The 17615-nt window shown below is 43.9% G+C and overlaps 1 protein-coding gene across 1 annotated transcript in view; it reads right to left on the bottom strand.

The window, feature by feature from the left end:
• The window catches only part of FBXO47 (F-box protein 47), a 530190-nt gene that overhangs the window by 395558 nt on the left and 117017 nt on the right, over positions 1–17615 (bottom strand). Inside the window, exons 4-5 of the mRNA XM_029573146.1 lie at positions 15980–16056; positions 15030–15107 (exon numbers count right to left, since the gene is read on the bottom strand). Of these exons, the coding sequence (XP_029429006.1) occupies positions 15030–15107; positions 15980–16056 (155 nt within the window). The remainder of the gene's footprint in view (positions 1–15029; positions 15108–15979; positions 16057–17615) is intronic.

Here is a 17615-nt window from a genome sequence, read left to right as displayed (position 1 = left end):
GTACTAAGTCAACTTCAACAAACTGTTTACGACTTGGAACATACTCATCTTCTCTCTTCTACAGCGTCTTCCTTATCGGCGCTTCAAAAAGCGAAATATAATTATAATCAGCATCTTAGCTCTCAGGTTCAATTGTATCTCTTTCATTCCAAAGCCCAATATTACGCTGGGAATAATAAATGTGGACATTTACTCGCTTCTTATCTCAAGAAAAAGTCGGAAAGGAAAAGAATCATGAAGCTTGTCACCCCCTCTGGTCAAGAAGCTACTTCGGATAAGGACATTCTCACTGTGTTTTGGGACTTCTATGCATTGCTCTACCAATCTGAGGCCTGTCCACCCTTGGAAGAGACTGAGTCCTTCTTTTCCCACCTCTCACACCCTACATTATCTTCTACTCAGAGGCAAGCTCTGGATATGCCTTTTACTAATGATGAAATCACAGCTGCCATCTCTTCTCTCTCCCTTGGTAAAGGGCCTGGACCTGATGGTTTCACCACAGACTTTTATCATGCTTTTAAGAAAGTTCTTTCACCTCATTTACTTACCTACCTTTCCTCCAAACCCGCACATTTACTGATACCTGCATTGTAGTGATTCCAAAGCCTGGCAGAGACGCCTCCAATCCAGCTAACTATAGGCCAATCTCCCTCTTAAACGTGGATTACAAGATATTCACAAAGATCCTGGCTACCAGGTTATCCAAGATTATGGGTTCACTGATACACCCTGATCAATCAGGTTTTATTAAGAACCGTCTCATCGCTAACAATACTCGGATGTTTTTTCATGTACAGGAATCGCTCCTTTCCACCCCTGTTCCAGCTGTAGCTGTATCACTAGATGCCGAAAAAGCATTTGACCGCATTGAATGGTCATTTTTAATAGATACATTGCACCGGTTTGGGTTTGGCCTATTTTTACTTCCTGGGTGCAGCTACTATATCGGGCTACCAAAGCCTTTCTTTATGTAAACAAGCAAGCATCTCAGCCATTTCAGTTATTTCAAGGCACCTGTCAGGGGTGACCTCTTTCCCCGCTTTTGTTCAACTTGGCTTTGGAACCACTACTATTGGCCATACGTCAATCTCCCGATATTACTGGTGTATTGATAGGTTCTGAAATGTATAAGCTTTCCGAGTATGCTGATGTCCTGCTTTTCTTAACTAACGCGGATGTCTCGCTTACTCATTTATTCACCCTGATTGATGCCTACTCCTCACTCTCAGGATACAAGGTTAACTGGAGCAAAATGGAATTTTTGCCTTTGAACCCTCTCTCCACCTTATCCCTTTTGAAATCCGTGCGCTGGAAGATGTGAAAAAATTTAAGATGGCATTCAAGAGTTATTTGCTTACCCGTGTATTTAATATTGTATAAATACAATATGAATGTTTCTAACATGCTAAAGTGAGCTCACGGAGTGTTTTTTGTTGAATCTCTCTGTTAGTTCCACCATAAGGTATGTCATTCAGTGAATCTTCTTGAAGGGACAAGTCTCTAATGTTAGATCTGTGCAATATGATATGGTTTCTATGAAACCTGATATAAATGAGTGTATAATTTATGTTTTTGTTTTTATTATTATTATATATGTTTTTATGTATATCGCCTAGGCCTTGCAGTGTTAGGCGATTAATAAATGTATTAAATGAAAATGAAATGAAATGACCTCTCTCATCATTCTGTCCAAAAAGCATCCAAGGGTTTAAAATATTTGGGGATCAGTTTTTTCTCAGATCCACAGATCACATTTATGCACTGTGAACAATCCATTTTGCAACAATTGAAAATATTATCCTCCAATGGTCTCCTTTACATCTTACCTGGTGGGGGCAGTTGGAAGCCATAAAAATGGTATTGGCCCATAAAATCACTTTTATCCTATCTATGGTCCCGGTATTCTTTCCTAGAGAGATGTATCTCCAAATTGATTGAATTTTATCCAAATGTTTATGGAACAGCAAAGTGCCCAGGATCGCTTTGGCTAAATTGAAATGTGCTAATTCACAAGGGGGGGGGAGGGGTTAATTTCCCTAACTTTTACGCCTACCATAAGGCTTTCATGTTGCAACAGGGTTTTCATCTATTCACATCTGAGATTCTCCAGGGTGACCAACCCAGGTGATTCACATAGAACATTTTCTCATCTCTCCCCATCCGGTTCATAGCTTTGCAGGTATGATCCTACCGGCTCACATGCTCCATAATAGAATACTGCACTCTTTACATAGAGCTTTGAGAGAGTTTGATGGGCTTTGTCCACCTCATAAGCCTACCTGGTATACTTCGCAGATGGCCCCTATCTGGAATAACCCTAGGATTAAAATAGGTGGTCACCCTCTCAACTGGGCTCAATGGCAAGCTAAAGGGATCTGGTTTCTTTCGTTTATTACATCTAATGGTCACTTGCTATTGTTTTCTCAAATAAAAGAGCGTTTTCACCTTTCCTCTACTCAGTTCTACACTTGGCTACAACTACGGGAAGCCACTAAATCTTTTATTCACTCTAATCTGATGTTGGATCAACTGCCTTATCTTCTTAAGCTATATGTAGAGTTTGGCCCTCGAGGTCACTTGGCTTCTAGATTATACAAATTTATCAAAAGCCTCTCGCTGCGTTCACCTGTTACTTAGTTATATGCAGTATGGTCCTCTGATATCAACATTCAACCGTCCGACAAAATGTGGGAATACCTATGGAACTCTTCTCTACGTATTTTGCTCTCCACTAGTATTACACAAACCTCATTTTTCATTTTACACAGAGCTATCTGGACCCCTTGGAAATTACACAGGGCTGGCCTCCTCCCTACGCATACTTGCTGCTCTTGCCTTACTGGAAAGGCCATGTGCTATTCTATTGTCCCCTGGTTAATATGTTTTGGCAACAAGTATGGTCTAAGATTTCCTCAATTTTGTCTCTAGACATGCCACTATCATACGCCATGATAATATTAAAAGGCACACATCCGGCTCTCAAGATACCTCTCCCACACCGGAGACTAGTAGATTTTCTTCTTACCATAGCGTTACATAATATAACCTCTAATTGGAATCGCAGCGAGTTGCTTTCGGAGCAATTGTGGTGGAAAGCAAATGTTGCTTACCTGTAACAGATGTTCTCACAGGACAGCAGGATTTTAGTCCTCACATATGGGTGACATCACAGATGGAGCCCAATCACGGAACACTTTTGTCAAAGTTTCTAGAACTTTGACTGGCCCCTACTGGGCATGCCCAGCATGGCACTAACCCTGCAGCCAGCAGGGGTCCCTCTTTAGTCTGGTTACATAGCTACAGGCAATGCTGAAAAATAAAATAAGAAAACGAACCCAACACCGCGGGTTGGCAGGCGGGTTTCGTGAGGACTAACATCTTGCTGTCCTGTGAGAACACCTGTTACAGGTAAGCAACATTTGCTTTCTCACAGGACAAGCAGGATGGTAGTCCTCACATATCAGTGAGTACCGAGCTGAGGATGTCCGGACATGCACCAAATGTTCCCAAGACGTGCAACAGGCACAACAATTGGGGTAGAATTTGGGGGAGGGCATCCTGAACCCAACGGGCAAGCGGAAGGATGTTGGTACGTCATGTCGTAAATAAGGTACGCAAGACAGACTGGCCGAAGATGGAATCTTGTCTACCGGCTTTGTCTAGGCAATAGTGGGCTGTAAAAGTATGGAGAGAATTCCAGGTGGCAGCCCTACAAATGTCAGGAAGCGGCATCGATCGTAGGTGTGCTACTGAAGTCGCCACGGCCCTCACAGAGTTTGCTTTAACACGATCTTGAAGTGGAATGCCCGCTGGCTGATAGCAAAAGGAGATGCAATCCACTAGCCAGGAGGAGAGAGTCTGCTTACCTACTGGCTGCCCCAATTTGTCAGGATGGAAAGAGATAAATAATTGAGTGCTCTTTCTGTGGGCAGCTGTACGGTCTAGGTGAAACGCTAGAGCCCGTTTGCAGTCAAGGGAATGCAGAGCCTAATCTCCTGGATTGGAATGGGGCCTGGGAAAAAAGGTAGGTAGTATAATGGATTGATTGAAATGAAACTCTGATACTACCTTAGGCAAAAACTTAGGGTGAGTGCGAAGAACTGCCCGGTCTTGCAGAAGTTTAGTGTAAGGCGAATAGGTAACTAGGGCCTGTAACTCCCTAACTCTGCGAGCTGAAATGATTGCCAAAAGGAAAATCACCTTCCATGTGAGATAGCGAAGTTCACAGGATTGGAGAGGCTCAAATGGTGGTTTCATGAGCCGACCCAAAATCAGGTTAATGTCCCAAGAAGGGGCCGGAGGACACAGTGGAGGCTTGAGGTGAAGCAAGCCCTTCAAGAAGCGTGTTACAAGGGGTTGTACTGAGATAGGGACACCCCTGATACCTTTATGGAAGGCGGCTTACCGCACTGACATGCATTCTAATGGAGGAAGTTTTAAGACCTGACTCTGACAAGTGCCAGAGGTAGTCTAGAAACTGCGGGATTGGACAGGTAAAGGGATCAAGGGCCTGAGAAGAGCACCATGATGTGAACCTATTCCATTTGTAAGAATATGATTTTCTCGTGGAAGGCTTCCGTGAAGCAATCAAGACACAGGAGACTGGATCAGAAAGGTTAAGCGGCTGAAGGATTAGCCTTTCAACATCCATGCAGTCAGGGACAGGGCTTGCAGATTGGGGTGGTGGAGGCACCCATCGTTTTGAGTGACTAGAAGCGGGTCTGTTCCCAGAGGAATGTGCCTGCGAATGGAGAGATCCTGAAGTATCGGAAACTACACCTGGCGGGGCCAGTGGGGTGCTATCAGGATCATGGTTCCCTTGTCCTAACGTAACTTCACGAGAGTCTTTGAGAGAAGTGGAAGTGGAGGAAATGCATATAGGAGACCGGTTACCCATGAGAGAGAGAACGCGTCTCTTGGTGGATAATGTTGGCTGCGAGTGAGAGAGCAGAAATTGCCTACTTTGCAATTCTGGGGTGACGCAAAGAGGTCTATTTGAGGATAACCCCATTTTTGGAAGATGGAGTTCGCTACTGAGGGGTTTAGAGACCACTCGTGGGGTTGGAAGGTGTGACTCAACTTGTCTGCCAACACTTTGTCCACTCCCGGCAAGTAGGTGGCCCTGAGGTACATCGAGTGGGAAAGGGCCTACGCACAAATCTGTGCAGCTTCCTGACACAGAAGGTAGGATCCTGTGCCTCCCTGTTTGTTGATGTACCACATGGCCACCTGGTTGTCCGTCTGAATCAGGATGACTTGGTTGGAGAGGCGATCCTGAAATACTCTGAGAGCGTATCGAATTGCTCATAGTTCCAGGAAATTTATCTGGTGTTTGGCTTCCTGTGGAGACCAAGAACCTTGTGTCTGGAGATCGGCCAAATGGGCTCCCCACCCGAAGTTGGAAGGGATTGAGTCCATTGCGACCTTAGGGTCCACTGCATGACTCTCATGGCCAGGTAAGCCATTGGGGTGACCTGAACTGAGGACGCCATGTGTCCTAGGAGGATGAGAAAACGATGAGCAGTCACTGAGCGTTGAGACTGCAGCTGATGCGCCAGAGACACGAGAGTGAGGGCTCGTTGTTGAGGCAGGAAAGCCTTTGCTTGTAAGGTGTCCAAGTCTGCCCCAATTAATGATACGGTTTGAGATGGGACTAAGCAGGATTTGTCGTCGTTGACTAGAAATCCGAGTGAAATTAGAGTGTTTAAGGTGAGATGTAGGGATGACAAAGCGGCTTGCTGAGTCGGAGCCCTGATAAACCAATCATCCAATAGGGGTAGATGTGAACACCTTGAGTCCTGAGGAAGGCGGCAACCATGACGAGGCATTTTATAAAGACTCGTGGTGCAGATGCTAGGCTGAATGGAGCACGCGATACTGATAGTGCTTGGGGCCTACGAGAAACCTCAGGTATTTGCGATGAGATGGAGTTATCGCAATATGAGTGTATGCGTCCTGGAGGTCAAGAGAGCAGAGCCAGTCTCCTCTTTGTAGAAGAGGAAGAAGGGAGCCCAAGGTTACCATCTTGAACTTTTCTCTCTGGAGGTACTTGTTGAGGGCTCGTAGATCCAGAATTGGATAAACGCCTCCCGATATTTTGGGTATTAGAAAGTACCGGGAATGGAACCCGAGACCTTGCTGAGGGAATGGTTCTGGTTCTATTGCTCTGGACTGGAGTAGGAGGGAGACCTCCTGCTCCAGGAGCAATGAATGGTCGGATGTTTTCCACGCCATTAGAGGCGGGGAATCCGGTGGGATGGAGAGAAAATTGAGATGATAGCCCTGAGCAATTATTGCTAGGACCCAGTGGTCCGAGGTGATTGATTAACATATGTTGTTGAAATGGCATAACCGTCCTCCCACTGGTATGTGTGGTAATGGAATCTGGCTGCTGCTCTCTATGCGAGAGTCAAAAGCCAGAAGCAGGGCCCGGCTGGGGGGCTGTCTGTGGCTTTTGTTTTCGGGTCTGACGAGACTGTGATTTGAGGAATGGTCTCACAGAACGACATCTGGCTGCTGGCGGGTAGGACTTCTTTGGTCTGTAGAAAGACTTTTTAGAGTCCTTCTGGAAAGGCTGTTTGGAAGGATAATCCAAAGGTATCAGAGAGAGCTGTTTGAGAGTCCCATGATGGTCCTTTAATTCAGCCACTGTCATTTGAATCTGGTCGCAAAAGAGATTGTCTCCTATACAGGGAAGGTCAGACAACCTATCTTGGACTTCCGGTCGAAGGTCTGAAGACTTGAGCCAAGCCCTTCGTCTCGCTGAAATAGGTGCTGCAGATACCCTGGTTGCAGTGTCGAAGATGTCATAACATGATTTGATCTCATGTTTTCCTGCCTCCAAATCCTTGTTAATTAGGGTGTGGAGTTGTTCTGGAAGTGACTGAGGCATGAAGGTTGTCAACTACTACATCTTCTTAAAAATGACCCTGTTATATTGGGCCATATAGAGTTGGTAAGCGGAAATTCGGAGGATCAACATTGATCCTTGAAAGACTCGGCGACCAATGGTATCTAAAACCTTCTGTTCCTTGCCAGGGGGAAAGGAAGTGTGAGGTTTCGACCTTTTTGCTCTCTTTTGCGCAGATTCAACCACCACAGATTGGTGATCCAACTGAGGCTTCTGAAAGCCTGGAGCTGACTGCACCAAATAGATAGAGTCAGTTTTCCTGTGGACTGGTGCAATGGAGCCATGATGTTCCCAGTTCTTCTTGAGGAGATCTAGAAGAACTTGGTGGATAGGGATAGAGGTGATTTCCTAGGGCGCATCCAGGAATTGAAGCAACTCCATCATTTGATGTCTGTCATCCTGTTCCGTTAGTAATTGGAAGGGGACCAATTCAGACATTTCTTTCACAAAATTTATGAAAGAAAGGTCCTCTGGAGGAGAATGCTTTCTACTCTCAGTGGGTAAAGGAGGTGATGGCAAGTCATCGGTGTCTGGTGAGGAATCATCAGTCCAGGATCAGCACCTGTCCCTCTAGGAACTGGAGAGGGACGGGGGAGTTGGATACCTGAAGGTCCCGGTCTAGGCTCCGAAGGCATTGAAGGAATAACCGGAGGCACCGATGAAAGCAATGAAGGCCCCGGCGCAGGCATCGAGGGCATCGGTGGATGGCTCGATGGCGCCGATGGAGGTATCAGCACCGATTTTGATAGCTGAGGCAGAACTCCTGATGGAGGAATGCGGAACGAGGTTTCTCCTCCCGATGATAAAGTAATTGGGGAGGGCACCAGAGTCATCGGTGACCCGGGGTCCATCGGTGGAAAAGCGTCTATAAGCGCGTCCATTCTCAATAGCAGCGGTGCCAAGGCGGCTGGAATCGGGTCAGTAGCCGGTTCCACTATCGGTACCGATGTCGGTGCCGGGGAAACCTGGAGTCGGTGCATCGCCTTGTCGATGGCCTCCTGAACTATCCGGTCCAGTTCTTCTCGGAGACTTGGAGCAAGCAGCCCCGGCTCCGGAACAGAAGAAGGAGGCAGAGGCATAGCCGGAGGGAACACCGTTAAAGGCGGAGTCGCTGCTCTCGATACCCTGTCGGGCGAGGAGTGCCTCCATGGTGCCGCGGCGGCTCGGACAATGGCGAGGTTGATGGTTTCGCTCCCTCGATGGTCCGAGACTTTCGATGTCGGTGGCGATGTTTCTCTTTACGATCCCCCTCGGTCCTGAGGGGGAGAAGAGGGAGTCAAAGGCCGAGAAGTTGTTGATGCCGGACGGTCACCGGTCAGTGGTCAATGCTGGAGCGACGTTGACGGTGCCGGTTCAGATGACCTCGATGCAATGGACGGAGTCGGGGTTTGAGCACGAAAGAGAAGTCCCATCTTCTCCATTCTGGCCTTGCGACCTTTTGGTGTCAATAGGGCACATTTGGTGCAGGTCAAGACATCGTGGTCTCGTCCAAGACACATTACACAGACTTTATGAGGGTTTGTAATGGACATGGTACGAGTACAGTCTGGGCACTGGCGGAACCCCGACGCCATGGCCATAGAAAAAAATCGAGCCGTGGTACGGTCGACAGCCAGTAGGCTGTGAGGGCTAAACTCGATGGTAATTGACGGAAAACGGGTAAAAACGTACCAGAGTACCGCGGTCTGAAAAAGTTAACGGAGAGACCCCTGTGGGGCAATTTAACTTTTAATAATTCCATGAGGAAAATTCCTGTCAGGAATCCTTGCAGAGCTCCTTAACCGCGTGGCTACTGCTGCGCGGAAAAAAGAAGACTAAAGAGGGACCCCTGCTGGCTGCAGGGTTAGTGCCATGCTAGGCATGCCCAGTAGGGGCCAGTCAAAGTTCTAGAAACTTTGACAAAACTGTTCCGTGATTGGGCTCCATCTATGATGTCATCCATTTGTGAGGACTACCATAAGAACATAAGAACATAAGAAAATGCCATACTGGGTCAGACCAAGGGTCCATCAAGCCCAGCATCCTGTTTCCAACAGTGGCCAATCCAGGCCATAAGAACCTGGCAAGTACCCAAAAACTAAGTCTATTCCATGTTACCATTGCTAATGGCAGTGGCTATTTTCTAAGTCAACTTAATTAATAGAGGGTAATGGACTTCTCCTCCAAGAACTTATCCAAACCTTTTTTGAACAGAGCTATACTAACTGCACTAACCACATCCTCTGGCAACAAATTCCAGAGTTTAATTGTGCGTTGAGTAAAAAAGAACTTTCTCCGATTAGTTTTAAATGTGCCACATGCTAACTTCATGGAGTGCCCCCTAGTCTTTCTATTATCCGAAAGAGTAAAAAACCAATTCACATCTACCCGTTCTAGAACTCTCATGATTTTAAACACCTCTATCATATTCCCCCTCAGCCGTCTCTTCTCCAAGCTGAAAAGTCCTAACCTCTTTAGTCTTTCCTCAGAGGGGAGCTGTTCCATTCCCCTTATCATTTTGGTAGCCCTTCTCTGTACCTTCTCCATTGCAATTATATCTTTTTTGAGATGCGGTGACCAGAATTGTACACAGTATTCAAGGTGCGGTCTCACCATGGAGCGATACAGAGGCATTATGACATTTTCCGTTTTATTCACCATTCCCTTTCTAATAATTCCCAACATTCTGTTTGCTTTTTTGACTGCCGCAGCACACTGAACCGACGATTTCAATGTGTTATCCACTATAACACCTAGATCTCTTTCTTGGGTTGTAGCACCTAATATGGAACCCAACATTGTGTAATTATAGCATGGGTTATTTTTCCCTATATGCATCACCTTGCACTTATCCACATTACATTTCATCTGCCATTTGGATGCCCAATTTTCCAGTCTCACAAGGTTTTCCTGTAATTTATCACAATCTGCTTGTGATTTAACTACTCTGAACAATTTTGTGTCATCTGCAAATTTGATTATCTCATTTGTCGTATTTCTTTCCAGATCATTTATAAATATATTGAAAAGTAAGGGTCCCAATACAGATCCCTGAGGCACTCCACTGTCCACTCCCTTCCACTGAGAAAATTGTCCATTTAATCCTACTCTCTGTTTCCTGTCTTTTAGCCAGTTTGCAATCCACGAAAGGACATCGCCACCTATCCCATGACCTTTTACTTTTCCTAGAAGCCTCTCATGAGGAACTTTGTCAAATGCCTTCTGAAAATCCAAGTATACTACATCTACCGGTTCACCTTTATCCACATGTTTATTAACTCCTTCAAAAAAAGAAAGAAGGCTTTTATAAACTACAGGTCCTAAAACAGTTAAGACCACTCCTACACTTCCATGACTACCGCTCTGTCCTTCAAGCCATACTATTCTCAAAGATTGATTATTACAATGCACTTCTGCTTGGTCTCCCTGCCTCCTCTACCAAACCTCTTCAGATGCTGCAAAACGCTGCAGCCAGGATCCTCACAAACTCTCGCCGTATGGACCACATCACACCGATTCTAAAAATACTACACTGGCTACCCATCCACTACAGAATACTCTTCAAGACACTGACCATCATTCACAAAACCATATATCAGCAATCCTCTCTCCAACTTACCATACCCCTCGAACTACACTCCTCATCAAGGTCAACCAGATCTGCATACAGAGGCTCCCTCCAGGTTCCCCCTAGCAAATCCGCTATACACAACTCCATTGAAAAACGAGCGGTATCAACCACTGGACCGCATCACTGGAATGCTCTCCCGCCAGATCTACGCCAGGAACATTGTCATCTCACCTTCAGAAAAAAAAATTGAAAACATGGCTGTTCGCCCAAGCATATCACTGAAGAAGCCTTATGGTAACCCGCACGGACCACCACCCCTCGGTTGCGTCCTCTTTCCACCTCACAAAGGAACTGTTACACTAGAACTGCTCACTCAAATAAGTTGTCAAATCGACACCGCTATGTCAACTGTATATAATTTTACCATGTAAGCAATTGCTCTCTGCTTACCTGCTTTGCTCTCCAGTTAGAAATTGTTTAATCTATCCCTTTTCTTCAAATGGCCTTGTTCTACATTCCCTGTTTTAATGTAACTTTCGCTGTCTGTGTTAACTGGTTCCCCCCCCTAGTTTATTGTAAACCGGTACGATAAGACCTGGTCTTGAGCATCGGTATATTAAAAGAATTTAAATAAAGGTAAAGAAAGAAAGAAAGAAAGAAAGAAAGTGAAGCAGATTTGTGAGGCAAGGCTTGCCCTGGGTAAAGCCATGCTGAATTTGTTCCATTAAACCATGTCTTTCTATATGTTCTGTGATTTTGATGTTTAGAACACATTCTACTATTTTTCCTGGCATTGAAGTCAGGCTAACCGGTCTGTAGTTTCCCGGATCACCCCTGGAGCCCTTTTTAAATATTGGGGTTACATTTGCTATCCTCCAGTCTTCAGGTACAATGGATGATTTCAATGATAGGTTACAAATTTTTACTAATAGGTCTGAAATTTCATTTTTTAGTTCCTTCAGAACTCTGGGGTGTATACCATCCGGTCCAGGTGATTTACTACTCTTCAGTTTGTCAATCAGGCCTACCACATCTTCTAGGTTCACCGTGATTTGATTCAGTCCATCTGAATCATTACCCATGAAAACCTTCTCCATTACGGGTACCTCCCCAACATCCTCTTCAGTAAACACCGAAGCAAAGAAATCATTTAATCTTTCTGCGATGGCCTTATCTTCTCTAAGTGCCCCTTTAACCCCTCGATCATCTAACGGTCCAACTGACTCCCTCACAGGCTTTCTGCTTCGGATATATTTTAAAAAGTTCTTACTGTGAGTTTTTGCCTTTACAGCCAACTTCTTTTCAAATTCTCTCTTAGCCTGTCTTATCAATGTCTTACATTTAACTTGCCAACGTTTATGCTTTATCCTATTTTCTTCTGTTGGATCCTTCTTCCAATTTTTGAATGAAGATCTTTTGGCTAAAATAGCTTCTTTCACCTCCCCTTTTAACCATGCCTTTAATCGTTTTGCCTTCTTTCCACCTTTCTTAATGTGTGGAATACATCTGGACTGTGCTTCTAGAATGGTATTTTTTAACAATGACCACGCCTCTTGGACATTTGTTACTTTTGTAGCTGCTCCTTTCAGTTTTTTTCTAACAATTTTTCTCATTTTATCAAAGTTTCCCTTTTGAAAGTTTAGCACGAGAGCCTTGGATTTGCACACTGTTCCTCTTCCAGTCATTAAATTAAATTTGATCATATTATGATCACTATTGCCAAGCGGCCCCACCACCGTTACCTCTCTCACCAAGTCCTGTGCTCCACTGAGAATTACATCTAAAATTGCTCCCTCTCTCATCGGTTCCTGAACCAATTGCTCCTGCTTGTCCTGTGAGAACACTGTGTGTTTGTATGGTAAATATGAAAAAGCTATGGCGATCAAATATATTCGTCTGGCCAAATGGTCTATGATGTGGAAACCCGTGGACAATTATAACCCATAATAACTGCTTATGTATAATTTTCCCTGACTAAAAGGTTTTCGTGTTATTTGCTCACGAGGATCCTCTGTTCTGCTTCTTTCTTTCTCCGCCTCTCCTTTCTCTTACTCCTCTTCACTCCTCCCCCTCCTTCTTTCCCTCTCTCCCTGTCTTTAGTTTCTATACTTGCTGCTCTTTTTCCCTTTTTCTAATTTTTCTTCCGCCCTGCTCTTCTTACTTTACGAAATGCTTTGTGATATGTTTCACTAGCTAGTCAATGGTTCGTTCCCATGTTTGAACCTCATTTTGTGATACTGTTTTGATGGTTAGCATTGTGATTGTTTAATTGTTATAAAAACTCAATAAAAAATATTACAACAAAAAAAACAAAACACCTTCGTAGATGGATCTCAGTAAATGACAGAAACCTTCCTCAAGGAGGTAAGGAAATGTCTGCAGAGGATTGCTGAAGATGTGGTTGCAACGCTTGCAGACTCTCGAAGAGATATTGTGTTATATAAAACTGGTGGTTTTGAATGCGGGCATTGAGCATCGCAGATGAATATGCCTTCTTTGCGAAGTCATCCAACATCTTATTATCTTTAGTTGGCGGTGTGTTGGAGTGAATTCTGGATTTGCAATCCTTTTGCATTGCCGACTCAACTACCACTGACTGGTGTGGAAGTTGAACAGTGGTATAGAAAGGAGAATCTTTCATTCTGTATTTCACGTCAACTTTACGAGATGTTGGAGGGACTGTAAAGGGAGTAGCCCAAGATTTCTCCAGTAAAGCTGTCAATGCAGTGTGTTGTGGGAGGGCCACTGGCTGAGATAGCATGTCCAAGATCTTTAGGATACCCAGCATTTCTTGATGAGGATCTGGTATCTTCTTGGTCTGTATGTTTAGTAATTGATCCACCTTGTCTATGAACTGAGAATAGGTAAGGTCCTCTGGTGGTGACGAAGGCTCTGGAGGTATCTCAGCTTGGTCAGACGGGTAAACCCATGGATGAATCTGAAGAGGGATCCTCCAAGGGAGACGCTGGGGAGATTGGGACATCCCGTGGCGTTAGAGGAATCTTAGATGGTTGTACAGGATCTGCTTGTGGTATAGAAGGAAGCAGTTTTGGTGGTAAATGAGATTGCTCTATTGATTGTAGAAATTGAGTCAGAAGAATAGTAATCTGAGAAATAGCTTGGTTTGCGAACCCTGACATAGACTGATCTGGTAGGTGTCTTACGTCGTGTGGAAAAGCGGGTGGAAGAGGCTCCTTGGTTGGTGAAGGAGGATCATCAGAACCCTTGGAGTCAATGGAAATGTGAGACAGTGCCCCAGGTGATGATGGGGACTCGTCTGACATAAAAAGTGGAGATGTGGGTTGAGTGTTACTCATCTCCTGTGTTGGTGAAGCTTCTCTGCGTCTTTTGTGACCTGAGTGATGCTTCTTAGGGTGTTTGTGTCGAATGCATTGATGGAGAGTCGAATGCGTCGAGTAAAGGCATCTGCATCGGTAACATAACATTTTCCTGTGTCGATGTGTCGATGCGTCAGTGCATCGGTGCTCCGATGCGTCGGTGCGTCGATGCTTCGATGTGTCAATGCTTTGTGTCGAGTCCGGTGTCGATGCATTGATCTCGACGCCCAGTCGATGAAGCATGCGGCCGTGATGCCACCGACGCATCCCCTGCGCTGGGAGCCGATTTTTGGCTAGTGCACATCGGTCACTGGTCTGACCCGGGGGGGTTTGACGGAGGAAGCCCTCTGCTTCAGGAGGGGCTTTTTCTTCAATGTTGGAGCTGAAACTGATCTGACAGAGACTTCTGAAGAGGCATAAGAGCACGAAGTCCTGGATCTCAGCTGATGATGTTCTCTCTGCCTCCGGTCCTGAGAGGACATTTTCCTGCAGTCCTCACAAGTCGACTGGTTGTGGGTCCTGAGGCAGAAGTGGCAGGAGATGTGGCTATCTATAGCCAACATTAACTTGCCACAGGAACAGAATTTTAAGCCTGGACGAGGCATTTCTTTTGTGGATTTTAAAGTGGTTTTACCTGTGGTAATCGTTTCTTTTAACTTTTTAATTTTTTAAAGACTTTTTCCTCACAGAATATAACTTTCTCTGGAGAAAGAGCTCCGCATGCCCTAACGGTCTCGCGGAAAAAAACTGACTTAGGACACTGAGGTAATCCTGTCAGGATATAGGAGGGAGCACCTAGCTGAAAGACTTTGAGAGACTTAGAGAGCTCCGCCACCTAGTGGCACGGAAGACGTACCCAGACAGACAGCATGGCTAATTCAGCTGCTTATCTACATGAAAATGATGATTACAATAGGAATAAATACTAATAAAAGAATAAAATGAAGAGAAAATGAGCAGCAAACATACCTGAAGCTAGGGCCCAGCTACAGTCCAACTCATACAAAATGAGGAAAACATGGTCTTTGCTTGAATGGGGAAAGCAGGACAGACTGCTGTGTTGCTGAGTGGTACTGCCATGCAGCAGGAGTATCCAGGTTCACAGCTAAGCAAAGCACATTCAGTAATGAACACCACATTCAGCTCTGGCAAGCAAAAGTTTAAGACCTAAAGCAAACATTTGGGATTAGGCACCACATGGCATTTAATAGTCAACATATGGGAACTTTACCTGTAGAAACACTCCATAGCAAGGCAGACCTAAACACTGCATAGGAACTGAACACCCACCCAGCTTGAAACATGAGACCTACAAAGAAAAAGAGATATTAGCTAACAATGTCTAATCTTGATGGGCGGAAAAAAGCATCATTATTATTATTAACATATTTATAGAATACTTTAAAACAAAGAAATACGAGAAAAAAATATTTTCCATAAAGTAGTAAAATTACATCATAAGTCATTAATGTGTGAATTATTCACAGCTGCAGGCTAGGCGAGGTATGTTTGCAATGCTAATACCTCAGGTACAAGCTGACAGTGTATCTGTTTGGTTAATGCCTCTGCTATGAATCATGATGGTATCAGAAAATGTTCCTATGAATAGTCTGAAGTAATGACAAGTTAAGAACACAGACAGTATCGGCAGTGAGTATTTCTCTGGTTGGCTCTGCAGAAGATAGTAGAATTGATGAGGACAGAGGAAATTACAATAGCACACCCATGAATATGACATTTATACCTGCTTTATAATCTCACAGGTCCTGAATGGTATATTATAGGGAATTTTTCACAGAGCAAAGTGTGAGGAATAAATTACAGAGCAAATGTTCTGTAAATCAAGAAGGCTAATTTAAAGACTGGTGCATCAAAATGTAATTTGGAACAAAATTGGTGAAATCCAATGTGTGAACAGTTCCAATATATCCAAAATTAATTTGGGAAACAGAACCGAAAGAAATCAGTGTACAAACAGTTCCAAATTGTATTATGAGGCCAGCATAACTTGGTCCCCAGGAATATCATCTCACACTGTTCAGTTTTGCTTCTTGGTTGTCTCTTCCAACCAGTGAAAGATGGCATCTCTTATACAATAAAAAGCTTCACTCACCACACTTAAAATTAACAATTAGAAAGGTCATGAAATCTTAAGAAGAAATAAGACAATCTTGCTCTTACCTCTGAAAGTATCTTGTGAATGTACCTGAGTCTTTCTTTAGTAGGCAGAAGCAGAGTGCACCTCTTAAACAATAAACCTATAATGTGACAACCAAAGCGCAAGAAAAAAAATAATGTACAGCAGAAGTATGCAGCGTGCATTGCTTTTACAGTGTATCCTGACAGAATCTGATTGTATTTCATGTATATGTGAGTAGAGGTTATAAAATGAAGAGTTTAAACTTCATCATCAAAAAGTAATTATTAGTTACAAGTCTTGCATGAAGTTATTAGGTACAAGGCTAAAGGTTAAGTACCTTAATTATAAACAAGAAATGCAATAATCCTCCTAAGTGAGTGGAACTATTGCTGCTACTAAAAGCAGAAATAGGAAGAAACATTAAAAAACTGCAATGCTGCTAACTCATGGCTAAATTAAAAGTTATTGATATTGTCAGTATGCAAACAGGTAGCTTACCTGTAGCAGCTGTTCTCTGTAGATTGTAGGAAAATTTTACCACACAAGTGGGTGATATCAGTGTACGGTACCAATATGGAGCATGCTCTCTCTAGAACTCAGAAAGACCTAGAACAGTAGCCACCACCACGCAAGCCTCTTCCTTCAACTCTAGGGGAGGAGGGTGGGACTATATGGCTGGTTTGTCCTACTGTACATGGAGAACATCTGTAATCAAGTAAGCAATGTTTCTTTCTTCATGGACAAGCAGGATGAATACAGTCTCCCAAGGAGAGGGCTGCAATGAAATATTTGAGTTTTTGCTCGAGATAGAGGAATTCAGCCAGGTAAAAAAAGAGGAAGGACAGAAAGTTGAAGCTCTTAGTTAGAAAGGTTTAACACTGCAAGAGTCTTCTTCAAAATAGTAGAGTTTGATAACAATATACATAAAGGATCAATTGACTGAATATCTGCCTTAATTCAAGATATCTTGAATTAAGGCAGAATGGAGATCAGCTTCTGAGGCTGATAGGATTTTACCTTGGCAAGAAGATGCTTTCTAGAGCCTGCATAACAATAGGAAATTCAGTCTGACAGCCATATAGATAAGGTTTGCTTCTTAACTGGTAAACCCTGTTTAGCCAGATCATAAGAGGGAAAGTGTTGTGGAGATTTTCTGAAAGGCTTGGACCTTTGTAAGAAAAACAACAAAGCTCTTCAATGTCTGTTCAACTTTGCTGGAATGAGGTTTAGGAAAAAACTTTGGCAGTACAATGGATTGATTTAAATGGAATTGAGAAACAATCTTGGGTAAATATTCAGGGTGAGTCCTCAGGACTACTCTATTTTTAAAAATCTGTGTGTAAGGAACATGGATTACTCACTCTCCATGTTGAAATTACTGCTATTAAGAATTATACTTTCCAGGATAGAAACTTGAGATCCATCATTGTTAACAGTTTGAATGGTAGACTTATCAATTTGGAAAGAACTACATTGAAGTCCCACTGAGTAGGTGGAGCCTTAATTGAAGGAGAAACATGGTAGAGGCCTTTGATGAATTTAGTTATCATGGGATGGTGAAAAAGCAAATGTTGCTTACCTGTAACAGGTGTTCTCACAGGACAGCAGGATGTTAGTCTTCACATATGGATGACATCATCAGGATGGAGCCCAATCACGGAAAACTTCTGTCAAAGT

Source organism: Rhinatrema bivittatum, chromosome 12, assembly GCF_901001135.1.
Source record: "Rhinatrema bivittatum chromosome 12, aRhiBiv1.1, whole genome shotgun sequence".
NCBI classification, from domain to species: domain Eukaryota; kingdom Metazoa; phylum Chordata; class Amphibia; order Gymnophiona; family Rhinatrematidae; genus Rhinatrema; species Rhinatrema bivittatum.
Note: the sequence above shows the minus strand (reverse complement) of the source record. Positions and strands in the feature narration are given on the sequence as shown.